General features: G+C 41.9%; 1 protein-coding gene and 1 long non-coding RNA gene across 4 annotated transcripts in view; one reads left to right on the forward strand and one right to left on the reverse strand.

Moving 5' to 3' along the window:
* Positions 1-1,001: 1,001 nt before the first annotated feature.
* Positions 1,002-12,599, forward strand: LOC140214215 (uncharacterized). Its single transcript, XR_011891135.1, has 2 exons — positions 1,002-4,716; positions 4,766-12,599. It is a non-coding gene; the product is annotated as an uncharacterized lncRNA (long non-coding RNA).
* The window catches only part of LOC126539428 (dystrophin-like), a 48,357-nt gene continuing 34,703 nt past the window's right edge, over positions 3,362-17,015 (reverse strand). For 2 of the 3 annotated variants that reach the window (XM_055075377.2, XM_055075376.2), the window contains exon 18: positions 3,362-15,431. In XM_055075377.2, coding sequence (XP_054931352.1) covers positions 15,343-15,431 — 89 coding nt within the window. In that variant the 3' untranslated portion in view covers positions 3,362-15,342. The remainder of the gene's footprint in view (positions 15,432-17,015) is intronic. The other variant, XM_050186259.3, reaches the window with a different exon arrangement.

Raw genomic sequence — 17,015 nt, forward strand, 5'->3', positions numbered from 1 at the left:
TAGCATGCTGCAATGCGCGCGAGCAATTTTTTTTTTTTTTCGTTGTGCAAACAGTCATTGTTTTACCGCATAGCAGCCGACCCATTACGCAGTGAAGCATTTGCTCGGTGCACTTTGCATATTTGTAGCAAAAACGGTCTCGCGATAGCTTAGGAATTACGCGAGGCATGCTGTTTGGTGGTTACTGCCGCTGCCACAAAAACCCGCTCCTTCAAAAAAAGAAAAAAAAATTGGGAGGTCCTGGGCGGCTATCGAGCAAACCGCCAAGCGACAGCCAGCCCTCTCGCACGCAGACCGCGTACACATACACCGCGCCTGTGCTTAATATAACAGTGAAACCCCACGAACTTGCAGAGACCATTCCCCTGTCGTATAAACAAAATGAGCATCGCTCAGAAAGCGGGTCAGCCTCTTGCGTGTCTTCTTTTTCTTCGCGGCGAGCCCAGCGCTGGCTCGCATCACCTTAGGGTTAGGTTCAATGAAAACGTCCGCCCAAGGCGAAGCCTCACCGTCAGTGCGTTGAATGTCAACGCTGGCGCCAATCCTTAGCCCTCCCAGTTGTGCAGCCATTTTGGTAGTGGACGCAACAGTCGGGTCGAATCAGGGCACAAATTATTCACGGGCACGCATTGACAGCTATAAAACTAGTATGAACGGACTCCTTCCCGAGACACAGTTTAAATAGGACTTTTACGATTGGCCATTGGTCGTTGGCTGACTTTGCTCACTCCAGTGTGGCCAGCCGAAGCAAGATTGAGCGCTACGTTTAGAAAAGTTCAACCAATAAATAACAACAACGAAAAAGCTACACAAACGTTCTAGCTTACTACTTGCACTGATTTTTTTCTACGCTACTAATTTGATGTTAAAGCTAGTAGATGTAATGTCCACTTTGCCTCAGATTTCTTGGAAACTTTACGGCTATTTAAAACATGGTTCTTATGACGTAAATTGGTCTCTCTTTCTATTGTAAAAGCATAGCCTCTGAGATGTGTTTTTACTAACTAGTGCGTGGATGTGCACATAGCATCAAGTCTAGATAAATGTAGAAAGAATGCTACGTTACACAATAGCTCAAACGCTACAGTAAAGTGATCGTGAAGTTTTTTTTTTCTTGCTTCATAACGCATGAAGCACGCTACGTGCATCAGGCAGTCCATGGCTTTCGATGTTTCGATGTAGCAAGTTAGTCCATTGCCTCCTTTACTAGATGCCTGCGGAACCATGTTCGGCACCATCCTTTGGGTGTGCTTTTTAAAGGTTGGTTGCCTGACTCTAGAATAGCTGTTGTCTATAATGCATGTAAGCATACGCCGAGCTGATTGAGGTAAATGGCCTTCGAGATCGGAGCACACGCATGATCTCGGAAACCACACGAGGTAATGCTCAGTGGTTCCGCCAGCCGCACGTGGCGCTCGCGACCGCCACTAGTGGAGAGGAGAAAAGGAAACGGGTCTGGCAATGGTTTCCCGCTCATGCAGCAGGTTTTTTAATGGTCAGTCGCATCAGAATCTGAAAAGCCGTGCCTAAAGAACACTACTATAGCCGCCCCACAGGCGCCGAGAGACCAGGGGCGAACATGTTTCAGAAAGCAGGCCTATGTTACTCACATGTCAAATTTACACGTATAAACGTATGCAGCCAATCGCAATTACGGTAAATATTGCTTCTAACAATATTATGACTGAAAACGGCGACTTCGCGGTTTTTATTATACGATAATGCGCGCCTTATTTAAAATAGTTTCGATATAACGAAGTTCGAAAAGAGGGAGAGAGTGAAGACTGGCAGAGAACACTATTCGAAATTCAGATATTACATCGCAGCAATTTAGCCTGAACTATTTGTAGTGATACCAGGAGTGCATTCCTGTGAAACACAAATAAAGGTAGCCAGAACTTTGTGCAGGAATGTTTACGGCCACATCAGAAAGAAAATAAAATGACGAAAGTGAATACAGATTTTCACATCTTTTTGATAGGATGTGAAAGATCATCCCAAAGACCATCAATAAAAGCTTGATGTTAATCTATCTGAATCCAACAAAATATCAAACACTGCCAATCCCCCCAAAAACACGTTATTTTACTTTTTAAGGTTTCGTCTCTTTCTCAACTAAAATGTGCAGCAACAAAAACTAACAAGGCATTTTCTAGCATGCAAAGTACAAATATTTGTATTTACACAACTTGTGTTTGACTTGACATTTATTTTTTAATAAATTGCAAAGGTAGCACAGGTTGAACACCGGTACAATGCCATTAAGCTGTTTGCCTTGTTTCGTTAACACTGCATTTCCATTAATCAGTCGGCGCATATATCAGTGATTTCACAGCTTGAGCCCATTGCTCAGCGTCTTATCATTTCTCAGCTCTCACTCTCCCCAGGCATTGTAGAGCCGTTAGCAACAAATTTATTTCCTGCGCGTTTCTTATTGAACATTATATCTCCACTAATGTGTGCGTTGCTCCAAAATTTCCATTTAGTGTGTTACTTTCTTCATTGCAACCTCCTGGTCAGTGCACACCCAATGTACTTACGTCTGTTAGCTATACAGCCGTCACAAAAATGAGTAGAGTTTTCAGATGCTACCTAATAACAGTTGTAATGCATAACCAACTACAAAGGCAAATCATCATTACTGTTTTCTTGAAGCACAGTGTGCTCATACTTAGCTTTATTTCTCTTAAGCCTAATGCTCTTTCTTTTCCATAACTAAAAACTCGGTTCAACAAGAACAAAATAGAATTCCCTAGTCTCTTTTCATACTAACACTGTGAACATATGGATGCTCATATGGAAGCATAGAGGAGAGGCTGCTGCAACTGTTTGCAACCACATTCCCAGTTTTTGTAGCAGACCTCGTAGGAAGCATATTTTATTTAGAATAGTTTATTTTGAGAAATACATCTTTCAAGTGCAGCTGCAAGGATCCTTAATAGCTTCCCAAAATTTAGGGGCTTTTTTTATATTCAATGGATGAATGAATTCTAGAGTTTTATGTGCCAAAACCAATTTGATTATGAGGCACACCGTAATGGGGGACACCGAATTAATTTTGACCGCCAGAGGTTCTTTAACGTGGCCCCAATGCACAGGACAGGGGCGTTCTCGCATTTCGCGCACATCGAAATATGGCCGCCGCGCCTGGGATTTGATTCCGTGACCTCTGGTGACGGATTCCGTGACCTATGGTGTTGCGCTTGGCAGCGCAACACCATAGCCGCTAAGCCACCGCTGTGGGTTCTGGTATTTAACAAGTTCTACAAATTGTGCGTGCCTTCTGGCAAGCTACAATTACTCCGACATCAAAGTATTCTCGCGCAAGTCATAAAAGCAAGTGACGATACAATAACAGTCATGCAGTGCACATCACTTTATTAAAAAAAAGATGAAACAATCTTTTGAATGGGTGTGCACAACGCACTGGTGAAAATAATATCATCCCACATTATCAGCATCCTTTCACCACAAGATACAAAGCAGCACAGGTCTAAACTGCCAAAACTGCTCAGTATACGTTGACTGACATAATATATTATGTATAAAAAGAGACCAATAGTACATTAAATATGCTCTATCAAGAATAAGAAAAAAAGAAAGTAATCACTTAATTTCTAACAAACCATCTCTCATAGTTAAGTACACCATTAACCCCAATGAACAGAAGAAAGCGATAATTCGGTCCAAAGCAAAGGCACACTTTAAATAACCAGACTGACCGAAGAATACAAAAAAACAAGAGTCAGTATGCAATGGAAGTACATAGCTTATACCTAACATAATGTACAACATGAAATCATAGCTGCGAGACCATTGGAAAAAAAAAAAAAAGAAAGAAAACACCGTACTATACCTTTGCATAACACACTGACAAAAATGACATCTGTATGTGTAGTAGAAGCTACTAGTTATAAACAAGGAAAATGGTGTCTCAATATAAAAAAGAAGCATTTAGTTACACGAAAATGTGTGTGTGTGCATGTGTATATGCATACGCACGTACGTAGTCATGTTAACAAGTGGCAGATGACAGTAACTGAACAGGAAGAACGTGGCGTCTAGCATACCATTTGTGATGACAATGTCTCAAGTTCATCTAAACAACAACCAAAATAAATGTCAGCATTCAATGCTGTCTGAAGCAGATGATATCATGTGGTCACTAAAACTGAAAAACGGGCTCGTATTTTGAACTCCAATGCTGCTGCTAGCCCGTCATGTGATGATTCAAGATATGGAAGAAACTGCAAACACAAGGGCCATGTGTAACACCCCTGTTTAACTCTTTCTTGTTTCTTTCGCAAGTTCTCGTAGATTCGCTCATGCTAAAAGGCATAGAACTTTTCCTCTACCCCAACGACAAAAACTTCCACTATTACTTGAAAAGCATTTTAACGCAAGTAGACAAGGACAAGAGGGAGGCATATCTAAGTTAAACGAAATTCAAGTTAACGCACTATGGTGGCTGTAGACAAGCGCAAGAGGGTGAAAGCCCCTGCAGTGTGCTGACTTCAATTTGGTTGGAGTTAGACATGAACTCCCATTAATGTTTCCCAGAGCGTTCAAGGCACATCCACAAAAAGAACCAAAAAATGTGTTGGAACATTGCCCCTACCCCCCACCGGTGAGTTGAAATTTTGATTTTTCTTCCATTCCTTTTCCCTTCACCACTACCGGCAAAGTTAACTTACTTTACTGCCCTCTATATTTCACGTATGAGTAAAAAAAAAAAAAAAAAAAGTTTTTTTTTCCTTTGCCTCAGCTTTGTTATTTCGATATAGTTGTCATGTGACTGCAATCAAGCTCCTTGGTTTTTCACATTCATCTTGCTCACTAGTGACTGCAAAAGTATTTCAGTCAGCTGGTGCACATGCCATGTTAAGCTTGATCCAGTACTTAGAATAGAGATGAAAGAGACAGCAGCTTCAATGAGAACTTTTACAATGGGCTTTTAAGTTGCAAGAGCAATGTTAAAATGCTCGCACACTAGCACAGCTTTACCTAACCAAATTAGCAGACTTGCATTTCTGGTCTGTACCATTTGAAATTTTTGCCTCAACAGGGGGCGGATAAGATTCTGGAGTCACTATGTGGCGCACATGAAAGTAATCACACAACCCTAAAAATGCTTCACGATTGACATAAATGAGCTTAGCAGCCTCTACAGCACTACCTAGGTAAACTTCTTCACCCACAGGTCATTGCAATCTGCACAGGTCTAATATTAACACTTCTTAATTCTTAACAAACGTTAGTGCTTAACTTATGAAGGTAGGCTAATGCTGAAAAAAAAAAGAAGCAAATCTGCTACAGGGCCTAAGCCGCACATTGAGAAACCAATTAATGATAGCAAAAGGAAATCCTGATTGCAAGAGCGCTTTGAATGTCAAGACTAAGCTCAGTAAGTTTGACAGCAATACTTTCCAGTGACCACTGATGCCACCTGCGCGACACCAGTGGTAGGTGAATGAGTAATGAATGAATGAATAAATTCAACAGTAACAACAGGAGAAGTAATGAAACAACAAGATGTGACAAAACACAGTCGCAACGTGCGAAGATAGTCAAAACAAATCATGTCCGTTGCCAAACTGCATCATGAAACAGCGCAAGGCTGCAAAGGCCTTAGCATTGAAATGCACATAACAGCAGTCTCAATATTGAAGAGACTTGGTGAAAACAAGCTACATTTACAATGAAGCCATGAGAAAGACTGGGCACTTTTAAGGGCAGCACAAGGTGCCACAAGAAGGCATATTCAGTTTACATACCTTATGTATTACACACACGTGCACGACACAATCACACTATAAAAGCATGTACTGCTGCCGTCAGACCTAACCCAAACAGTGAAGACATCTATAGCAGCTTAGCTTTTACAAACACGAGCTGTCAGAGGAAAACATTGAGTGCTTTGGAAAGAAGATGCATATACTAGCACATTCATTGCACCCCACAAGAAATCTCTAGTACCCTCTGTAGGAGAAGCAAAAAGGCCCTTTAAAGCGGGTTAAGGTTACTGGCAACTGTACTTGCTTGCACAAACAACAGGCAATGCAATATACCATAAAATTGGACATGGGAACTTCCAGAAGAAATAGGCATATTTGGTAGCATACATGCCTCTAGCTGGCTACAATATAACGGGCTGTACAATGAACACCTTCCCTGCTTGGTTCGCTCGACAGTAAACAGCTCAAGCAGCTATAAATGTACAAGGGGTGAATACTACCAGTAATAAAACATCAATACACTGCACGCTATACGGGGCATTAAATATCTTTGCACAAGCTGCACAAGGCACAAACACTATATGCTTAGATGCTGCATGGTGAAGCGTACATGACACCATTGGGAAGCCTGCTGCTTGTACTTAAACAGATTATCAGCACAAACTATTCTTTATTCACCATTCTAGTAGCATGCCGTAGTAGGACACTAACAACTTTTGTTCAAAGTGCTCAAGGAACTTACTGGAACCTCTCGATCACATGGCCACATCTAATGCTCAATAAACCGACTGCTCAGTGAACTTGCGAATAGAAAACCTCATGGTTTATGAGCACTGCTGAAAAAGGCACTTCCGGCTTTACCTGGAATCTGGAGGTTTTGTGATATACAACATGGATTTCATAACTTTTATTTTTTATTTGTCTGAAACAGACTGAGGCAAGCTGCAGTAAAGGACTCCATAATTAATGAGACCGCCTGATGTTCTTAATTGAACAGTGAGATCTAAGTGCAAACTGCACTTTTGCATTGTCTCCAACATGATGGAGTTGTTGTAACTTGGAAGTGAACTGCGATGCACGCTCAGAAGGTATACAGTGTAGCCACCATGGCAAAAGGAAAACTATAAATGCAAAGTGAATGCGTAAAACAGCAAAATCTGCGCTCATAATAAGGCTTTGCAATAAACATTTCGCTAAACGTAGATCAGGATTGACTTGTCTACAGAACGGTGTGGGAACATTACAAGTATTCTCGGAACAACTTTAAAGGGACACTAAAGGCAAATAATAAGTCGATGCGAACTGTTTAAATACCATTCCTGAAACCTCGCAATGCTTGTTTAGTGCCAAGAAAGGACTTAGTTTATGAGAAAATTGCATCTGAAGGGTCCAAATACCTTTTTCGAAATTCAAATCTCGCGCCACCTAACTGGGGGTGTGGCGATGTTGCATACGCCGTCACCACCCTTTGCTGCCGTCGGTGAGTAAAATGGCGCCCGAGAGACGGTGGCACCAAGTCAAGACAGAGCAGTGGATTCGCCACTGCAGCTGCTTTTTGATTAAGTGACAGACCGTTGGGGCATCCCGCGACATAACATGGAAGTTGAATTCTCTGCTACTGGCAGTTTGTGAGAGTTTCGCGAGCCAGCAAAACCAGCACAGCGCTACGCAATAACAAAACTGCTGAAACGTGAAAGCGTGGGCGGCTCAGAGTCGAGCGAAGACGAAGCCTTCCGCCGTCCCGCGTCGTTGTCGAGGGTAATTAAAATGTGTTCCTTTTTCTAAAAATAAAATAGAACTGGACAAGTACTATTTTATTTCATCTTATAATACAATACAATTACCTTTTTTGCAACAAGTGGTTGAGTACTAGTGACAATTTAAGAGGAAGCTTATGCTCGGCCCCAACTCCGATGCTGCCTATTCAAATACATGTAAAATGCAAGAATGTTTTTCTGAGATACCCCCTGGGCCGATTTTGATAAAATTTGTTGCATTTGAGGAAGTTAAATTCTAGCGACTGTTGGAAGCGGAATTTCGATTTAGGGCCTGAATTTTGTTGTAAGAATTTTCAAATATCCGAAAGTTTGAAAAAAATAGAATCACCAAGTTTACAAATTAATAGCTCTGCATCAAGAACAGATGTCGCAGTTATGTAAATGGCAACCATTAGATCATTGAAAGCAGACACATTCGATGTGTCATTTTACATCTTACGTGAATTTGTTATGTTGGTTACAAGGGTCTTGCAAAAGCTGTATTTTCATATTACTAAATTTTTGTACAGTCACGTGTAACATATCAATTTTGTCCACTTCAGATGTACTATCAGGTGCAATTCACAGAATTGTATTATCTTTTTTCGTTGTTGAGTTACAGAGTTGTAAACTTGATAGTTTCATTTTTGAAAATTTTTGATTTTTGCAAATGTTTTATAAAAAATTGACGACCTAACTCAAAAATTCGATACAACAGTCACTAGATTTTAAGTTTTTCTTTTAAATGCAACAAACCTCGTCAAATTTGGTGCAGTGGTTGCCGAGAAAAACGAATTCTGCTTTTACATGTATTTAGATAGGAGCACCCGAGCTAGAGATTCCTCTTAACTGAGGAGTGCTTTCGTCATCAGGCAAGTACTTGAATCTCCCGTGGGAGTCTCTGATCATGTCCTGCATTTACCTCAACATTTCGATTATTAAGGTTCTGTTCGCAATAATGTTGATGCCTTAGGGATTCTCGAGCACTAATCTAAAACTTTAGCATCACTTAATATTTTTGCCTTTAGTGTCCCTTTAAGAGGTCGACCTCAGTTAGATCATTAAAGGTTCGGCTTAGACGTAAGTCAAACTCATTTGAGATTGGCACTAGTATGAGTGTAGGAAGTACGTACTAAAACCATGTGGGCTCATTTAAAAACTTTTGTTACAAATTCCAGACATGTGCGTTCTTACATGGTCCGAGAAGAGTCAACATTTGCACGTGAACGATCTGACGCGAACCTGTTAGTTGCAAAAGTTGTAGGAAACATGTAAACACTTCATTTGCTAGCAAAATATACACAACTCTGTCACAGGCACTTCACTTGAGAGAAACAAAAGCCAAACATGTGCAAGCATGCAGGAGTAGACACTAATGAAAAACGTTAAACTATGCTAGTAGACTACCGTTCCAAGCTGGTTGCCAGTTGCAAAACGGGTTAATCTTACCGTAAGGAAATGCTTGGTGTTCCATAAAGATAACAGATATGAAAGACGAGCGGCGACGACACATTAGAATTCCAGCACCAAGTTCCTTATGATGTCACAGACTTTGGCAGCATCTGGTTAAAGCTGGTTGTATGCTCAATTTAGCTTAAACCTTGAAGTAGGAACTTCTGTGAGCTTTCCCTGCAGAAGAAAAGACTCTTGCATGCATAAATGCGGTGAAATTAATAGTGTCCATATGTTGTTGTCATAGGTGCTATAGTTCGAGCGCAATAACAGCATTTTTTTGTTAAGCTTTCATATCCTCTGCCAATAATCGATCTTTCTACACCAAAGAAGTGCCAGTACAGATTCAGAAGAGTAATCTACCAGTGTAAAACTTTTTCAGACGTTCTCATTAACGTCCATTCTAAACAGAAATGCTTGTCACAGTTCAAAGAATTACCAACTACAAAATACATTGGACGAAAAATAATGCTTAATAGCAAAGGCTCTGAATATTTCACAAAAATGACATGTGGAAGCTTTCAATGGACATAGCTTGACAAATCCCTCCCACCCCCCCTCCAAAAGCTAAGGGTATGCCACATAATAAAGAAGGCAGCACGTAGTGCAGGGTACCTTTTTAAAGGAAACACTTAGTATGTGGCTGCCAACTACCGCTGGAATAAGGCATGAAGCCATGTAGACTATTTTTGATGTGTAGATGTCGGACTAATGTGTCATGTGAGCTATCTCTTTCCCGTAACAAAGAAGAGGTGTTCACAAGTTACACTGGCTTCATTTCCAGCTACGGATTACCTTTAACAGTGGACTATACTGTACACAACAGGCAAAATACACCATTTCATAGCTGCATACCACAGCAAACATTGCTTAACTACATTAAATGCAGTGCACAATGTTTCATTTCCTTAATAGTCAAGGACAATAACAAATCTATACTACACTGTTTTTTTGACATGATGTTACAAAAGTTATATCTAAGGCACAACAATCCCATTCACTCATTTTGATTAAGCTCCAAAAGTAAGAAGAGACAAAAGGTAAATAGTACTTGCTGATTAGCGAAATGCAGTTGCACAAATAATAGAGGCCATCAAAAATGTCTCGGCGGGACTTCTGTCAAAAGGCAGTTAATATAATGCACTTGTACAAGGTAGACATGCCACTTTTGATAGTAATGTTGCACTAACTAACAAAAAAGCAATCCTTAATGCATGATGAATCCCTAAAAACATAAGAACAGATGCGAAAGTAATGGCAGGTACTAAGTACTGCACTGAATGGAAATGGATCGAACAGTTTCCGTCAAGAACTCATTTATGAAACTGCGAAGAGCAAAAATGCCAGCCAAAATTTTTCTGTACTGGAAGAATTAATGAAAAACATATACCAGTATAGCAGCCCATGTTATGCAAGCCACATCTACCATGGCCATCAAAGTAAAAGTAAAAGCTGACCCAAAAAACTTAATCAAATAAAACACTTGTTGCCTGTGAAACAAAAGTAATTTGAAGCAAGGCGCTGAGCATAACATGTTATGTGGCAATAGGCAAAATTTCACAGATCACTTAATGCTCCAGCACAAATAAGCTTAACCACAAGTGTAACATGAAGCAAAGTGACAAACTGGATTGTCCGCAATTCCATGCGAGATTATTTTACACAACGATAAGCTAATCTTATCGCCAGCTACTTCACAACAACTCATGATGACATATCCCCGTCATCTAAAGATAAACAATACATCGTCATTCTGACACACCTTACTAAAAAACTGAAGTTCGTGGAACGTAGATTAAATCAATCCCAAAAAAGAATTCAGCTGCCAACAAAACGATGAGAACAGCAAATGTACGCTTGGACTCCAATGATGTAGTGGCACCCCTTAAAATGAACACTGCAACAAAACACGTAACCACGACCACTCCACGGCCGAGAAGCCAACCTCAATCACTTGACATTTTACAAAATCTGTTAGGAACAACTGCAACTTTTTTACATGCATATTACATGCATGTAAAAAAAATACATGCATATACATGCATGTAAAAAAATATTACATGCACCCCTCACAAAATGGCTACTATAATAGGAGGTGTCTTACCACATGGTACAACACCCAACACACCATATGGAAAACATCCAGAGTTTTTCAGTAGCTGCACACAAATTGCTGTCAGCGACAGTTTTGCATGACAAACAGCAAGTTACAATATAGCCACTGCTGACAAAAGGTACTTCCAATGATCTCCTTTGTGGCTGTACATAAGCGCTAGTCAACATATTCAGTTTCTTTGCCTAATGACATAGTGTAAAAAATAATAAAATGCAATCACTAAACCACCATTCGAATCCTGAACAATCAATGTAACAGCAAGGCTCTAAATTTTTGTATTAAAAGGCACACAGTGACTACTGTATTCGTAGATGCACATCAACTTGACGCCTTTACTCCTCCAAAAAGAGGGTGGTGCCATGCATCAACTGAAGCAATTGGTGCACATCAAAACACTAATCAATCTCTGAACTTCTATTTCATGTTTAGGCACTGAGTGCTTCCGTGAAAAGTCACTGGTATCAAAGGATGTCCCTCAAGCTACTCCTCATCATAATAATCTCCTAAGAGTGTTATTCAAGTATAATGACTCCTTCACTTGAGAGCTGACCCCACACTCCCAACATTTATAGTTAGCATGAAGCTGGTCAAGGTGCATATGTGAATTTATAGGAGTGAAGGCAGGTGTTGCTGAATGCACCTCACGAGGCAACCCATTACTCTGTTCACATGCTCATACAGTGCAGTGATAAGTCTATTCTCACACAACTATGGCCCATGAAAAGCACAGGCCAGTTTGAAGCTTGAAATGGCTTCGTTTACATCCTTTCAAAGTTTTAGCACAGTTTCATGCAATGTTTCCCGTTATCTGAAGCATGGCTTTCTGTCCATTTGAGCAATAGGCTATGATTAATCGACAATTACGTTTCTGTGGTTTTGTTAACTTTAGTAAAGAGAAAATGACAACAAAAGCTTAGTAAAACAAGTGTGACAGCTTTAGAGAGTTCATATAACATGCAACTCCCCTCATCTACTAACATACTACGCAAACCAATAATGGCAGTATGTAATAGGAATGTCATTGCCTCTTCTCAAACACAAAAGACCCCCCGAACAACTGAGCAGTGTCATAAAGTCATGGAAATGCACTTGCCATACCAAATAAGTCACAAAAATGGATGCCTAGAAACCGGAAATATAAATAAATATGCAATTGGGCCCATGAAAAATGGGCTTGACAAGAAAAACAAAGATATAACAATTTACTATAACAATGTTAAGGTTTCATTCGCAATGTATGTGGAAAGTACAGTAGAACATCGTTGATATGATCCCGTTTCGCGTGATTTTTCAACGCTAATGTTCACGACTGAAGGCACAAGACATGATCCAATAAAGTCGCGCTTATCTTAGAGTGGAGCACTTAGGCGCCCATTCCTGCGGCGAGCGTCAGTGTTGTCCCTCGTAACCGAGCAAACGAGCCCGACGAAGGATGAAAGAAAATGCAGAGTGCAGCGGGAAAAGAAAGACGGCGATAGTGAAGAGAGCATGAGGAGGAAAACGGAGGAGGAGGGTATGGTGAAAGCGTGACACGAGATGCGTAGCGCCGCACAAGATGGACTTTGTGGCGACGGTGGCTCTACAAGATGGCACCAGAGTAGCATGCGTTGCCTGTATGAAAACAAAGCACTGCATGAGCAGAGGTCTGTCCATGGCAGCTGCTACGAATTATGCCCACGCGTCACCCACGCACTGCCTCTCTTGATCTCCCGATTAGCGAGGCAGTTGTGGCACACTATGGTTCATTTGCAACATGTCGCATGAGACAGACTGTCTACACCAGCCAATATATTGTGAAACGAAAATGTGTATAGAGCTACATTCAAATTTCACATTAGGGAGTATCGTAATCGTCAATGAATTTTCATTTTACCGGTAAAGTAGAAACACTACCTTTCGGCACCAATGCTCAGTATGTCGCCAAACTGCAATCGTACGATACAGCTTCTGGCTGCTATATCCAATAAAAACAAGAAAAGGCGCGGCATCGAGAACAGTAGCTGCCTGCCGCAGCAGCTTTCCCATGGTAGTCGCCCGCACGTGTCATACGAAAACGTCAGTGTCCACTCAGTTTCCTATATAGGTACCAACAAATCTCCTAGTGGGTTGCACGCCACATCCACAGCTATCACGGCCAACCCTGCATGGCAAAGCGCCATTAGAAGCGTACTGCACACTTTTGGAAGGCTATAAACCAAACATGCCGCATGTTCTCTGCTGCAGGCTGGACGAAGTGAGCATCATGTTTTGCTCTGGCAGCATCACACTCTGACGCCGCTCATTGGCTTAATTTCATTTCGGTTTCTGGTTGCTACCCAATAAGAAAACGACAATACGTCAGGCCACACACGCCCCACCTGCTTGATGCCAAGTCAACATCTCATGCCACAACGATTCGCGCTGAGTGGGCTAATCAGAACTTCCTGCCAAAATGCTCTGTTCAAAGGAGCTGCTAACCTAGGCCGAAATCGAGAAGCGTAAACGTAAGCTAGCCGAAGCCACAAAAACAGCAATGCGCATCTCGAGGCACCCTGGCACCACCTGCTTAGCACACGTCGGTGCCTCGTGGCACAATGATTTGCGCAACGCTTCACATTATGTGACACTTACAATCGAGTCTGACAAATTTTTTAGTGACTTTGGATCATATGTTTACCCGAATATTATGTTCTTTCTCACATGATTTTTTTCAGAACATATTGATACATGCATATTGCGTGTTCCTCTGCCCAACGAAGCACAAGCCGACTACGTCTTACCATCCACAGACTAATGGTCTCACGGAGCATCTGAACCACAGCCTAACAGACACGCTTGCAAAGTATGTCCTGCAAGCATGTCTCGTCCGACCATACTGATTGGGACCTTGCCCTACCCTATGTCACTTTTGCATACAATTCTTCACGTCACGACACTGCCGCTTATTCCCCGTTCTTTCTGTTGTTCGGTCGAGAACCCACATTGCCACTGGATGCATCCCTTCCATCCACCGCAGAAGAGACCAGCAAATATGCACTTGACGCCATCACCAGGGCAGCCCAAGCACGCGAAATTGCCCGCACTCGCCTCCTGACCTCCCAAGAGAAGCAACGGCGTTTGTAAGATTGCCAACACAGATACGTCCATTTTTCGCCTGGATCTCTGGTACTCGTGTAGTGCCGACTAGTCATGTTGGCCTGTCAGAAAAACTCCCATCTTGGTACACAGGCCCATATCGAGTGCTGCAGGCTGCGACTCCAGTTACTTACGAAATCACCCCAGTCAGTACCAGTGCCTCATCTGCCCCGAATTCCACTGACGTTGTGCATGTCGCATGCCTCAAGCAATACTACTCTCCCGATATTTAGACGCACTGAGACGGTGCTTCTGCCACCGGGGATAATGATACATGCATATTGTGTGTTTCTCGTGGACGATGCACGCGGGCGTCCCGACGAAGAGAACGAACGCTCTCTGGCTGAAGAGCTGTCGGTTGAACTGGCCAGCGCTGTAGTTATTCTTTGTAAATAGACTATGTAAATAGCCTCCAGTTCTTAGTCCTTTTTCGCGTAACAATATCAACAAAGTTCTACTGTATTCCATGCTTTTCAATCCGATCTGCAGTAATGATACACAACGGAATATGGTAAGGTCAACGCTTACAATGCGACAGTAATGTTGAATGTGACTGCGTGGAATTAAAATCCCTATGCTTGCTTCATCCCACACGCAGTACAGCAACTCAGCATGGTGCTTTCGCAAATAGCACACTTTTGACCCCTGCCAAAATGAACAGTTGACATTGTTATAAGTTCCACGCTAGATCTTGTGTTTTTCGTTGCGTCAGGGAACAGAGACTTCATTAAAGTATAACCATAGAAGCACTTTATATTCAGACAACTGTACCCAATAATCCATTAAAATGCAGTCCAGTTATAAAATAACTAAGAAAAAGAAACTGTTGATTGTAACAGTGAACTGCACCGCTGTGGGACTTGTTTCAGAAACATCCTATACATGATACAGTAAACGAAAGTCTACCATGGTAACTGTACTCATTACAAGTGGCATCATTATATGAAAACTGCAATGCATACAGGTTTTATAATAACAAGGTTTGACTGCGCACAACTTTCTCTACATGCTAAAGGAGCGTGAAATACGAACAATACGCAGTTTTGTCATAATTGTTTAAAAATCTTACAACTGTACAGAAAAGAAAGAAATAAGGCATTTCAAACTTAAAACGGGGATCTACAAAAAACACTGTGGTCCTCAAGATGCAGTGGTGCAAATTCCTTTTTTAGCAGGTCTGTTTCATCCTGTCCATGACTTGCTGAACCTGATTGACAGTCTCCATGACGTGGTTCTTCACCACCACTGAGTTGTAACCTGTAAACAACACACGTAAGTTTTAGAATAGCCATCTCCAAAAGCCGTTAAATAAGCACAAGGTGCTGCTGTTGTCCACAAGTGAACCACAAGAAATTAGTTGAGATTCAGTAATGCCAGGATGTTTTGGAGGCAGTATTAAAAAGAAAGAAAAATGTTAACAGGTGACAGTGGTGTTTTGTAAGATACATACAAAGTCATGGCCACTCCAACAGGGGCCCGATTCAGAAAGCTTTTTCACTTGAAAGTATGAAAATATTAAAGGAATCATGAACCACCCCTCGTGCTTGGTGAAAAAAAAAAAAAAAAAAAAAACCATGTTTCGTGGATACTCTATGTTGCTGTGAACATCTCAGGAAAATTTTGCACTTGTGCTCGGTGCATGGGGCTCACAAGCAAAGCGTGGTCACCTTTCTCTCAAATACTCTTTTTTTAAAAGAGGTCTTCTCCTTAGCGTTTCTGGGCTACCGGTGGCTGCCCCTTGACATCAGCGGGCCTATTTTCATAGAGCGCTAGCATTGGCCAATAGTTTACATCAATCAAGAAGCGTGTTTGGATCAGTGCGCTTGTTTCTATTGTTACTGTGTATATTTATTGACACAGTTTACTACACAAGCTGAAGTAAGCAAAAATCTGCGTTCCAAATTTCTACAAGAATTATGTAGTTCCGGAAGCCGACTGTCATCTGCTCAAGCTTGGCCACGACCACCCATTTAGGAATTATGCTTTGGCCGCCCTGCTTATCGGTGTCGTAGCCGGCAGGTCTCGTAAATTTAGATTAGTTTTGAACCCTAAACTAGCCTCAAACCCCGTTGAACCTAAGATCACACTACACGTACGACTGCCAGGGCGCACACACTCACGGCAGCTCCTCATGAGACACCTTGGCAGATATCACTTCGTAGTGAGCTAATATGATAACACTTCCAAATTTGCAATTTAGAAGTGGCTACTATTCGTCGGTGAAGTCTGTGCAGGACAAAGCCAGTCCACACTACGTAGCACAGCCAAACTGGAGCTGATGCATGCGAGCGCTTACTACAGCCCTTAAAATTATGGGGTTTTATGTGCCAAAACCACTTTCTGATTATGAGGCACACCGTAGTGGAGGACTCCAGAAATTTCGACCACCTGGGGTTCTTTAACGTGCACCTAAATCTATGTACACGGGTGTTTTTGCATTTCGCCCCCAATTGAAATGGGGCCGCCGTGGCCGGGATTCGATCCCGTGACCTCATGCTCAGCAGCCTACTTACTATGGCCCTGTGTTACACAAAGGTAATATTAGATAAACACACTTTAGTTAGCCACTAACGTTGCATGTAGCTGCATCTGCTGTGTAGCGTAGATACCGCATCCGCTGCGGGGTGCCGTGACAAGCCCGCTCGCTGTAGCTCATTGAAGACAGCCATGTGCTCTGACTGGTCTCTGCGGGTGGTGTGGCTCCAAGCGTGCCAAGCTGGCCCGAGTGCCAACATTCGACTGAAACAGGTCGTCTGATTCTCGAGTTGCACACTTTCAAGGTGGTGTGTCGACATCACGGTCGAAGATCGTAATGTTAGGAATCCTTTCAACGTGACTCCT

This window comes from Dermacentor andersoni, chromosome 11 (assembly GCF_023375885.2).
Source record: "Dermacentor andersoni chromosome 11, qqDerAnde1_hic_scaffold, whole genome shotgun sequence".
In the NCBI taxonomy this organism is placed as follows: Eukaryota; Metazoa; Arthropoda; class Arachnida; order Ixodida; family Ixodidae; genus Dermacentor; species Dermacentor andersoni.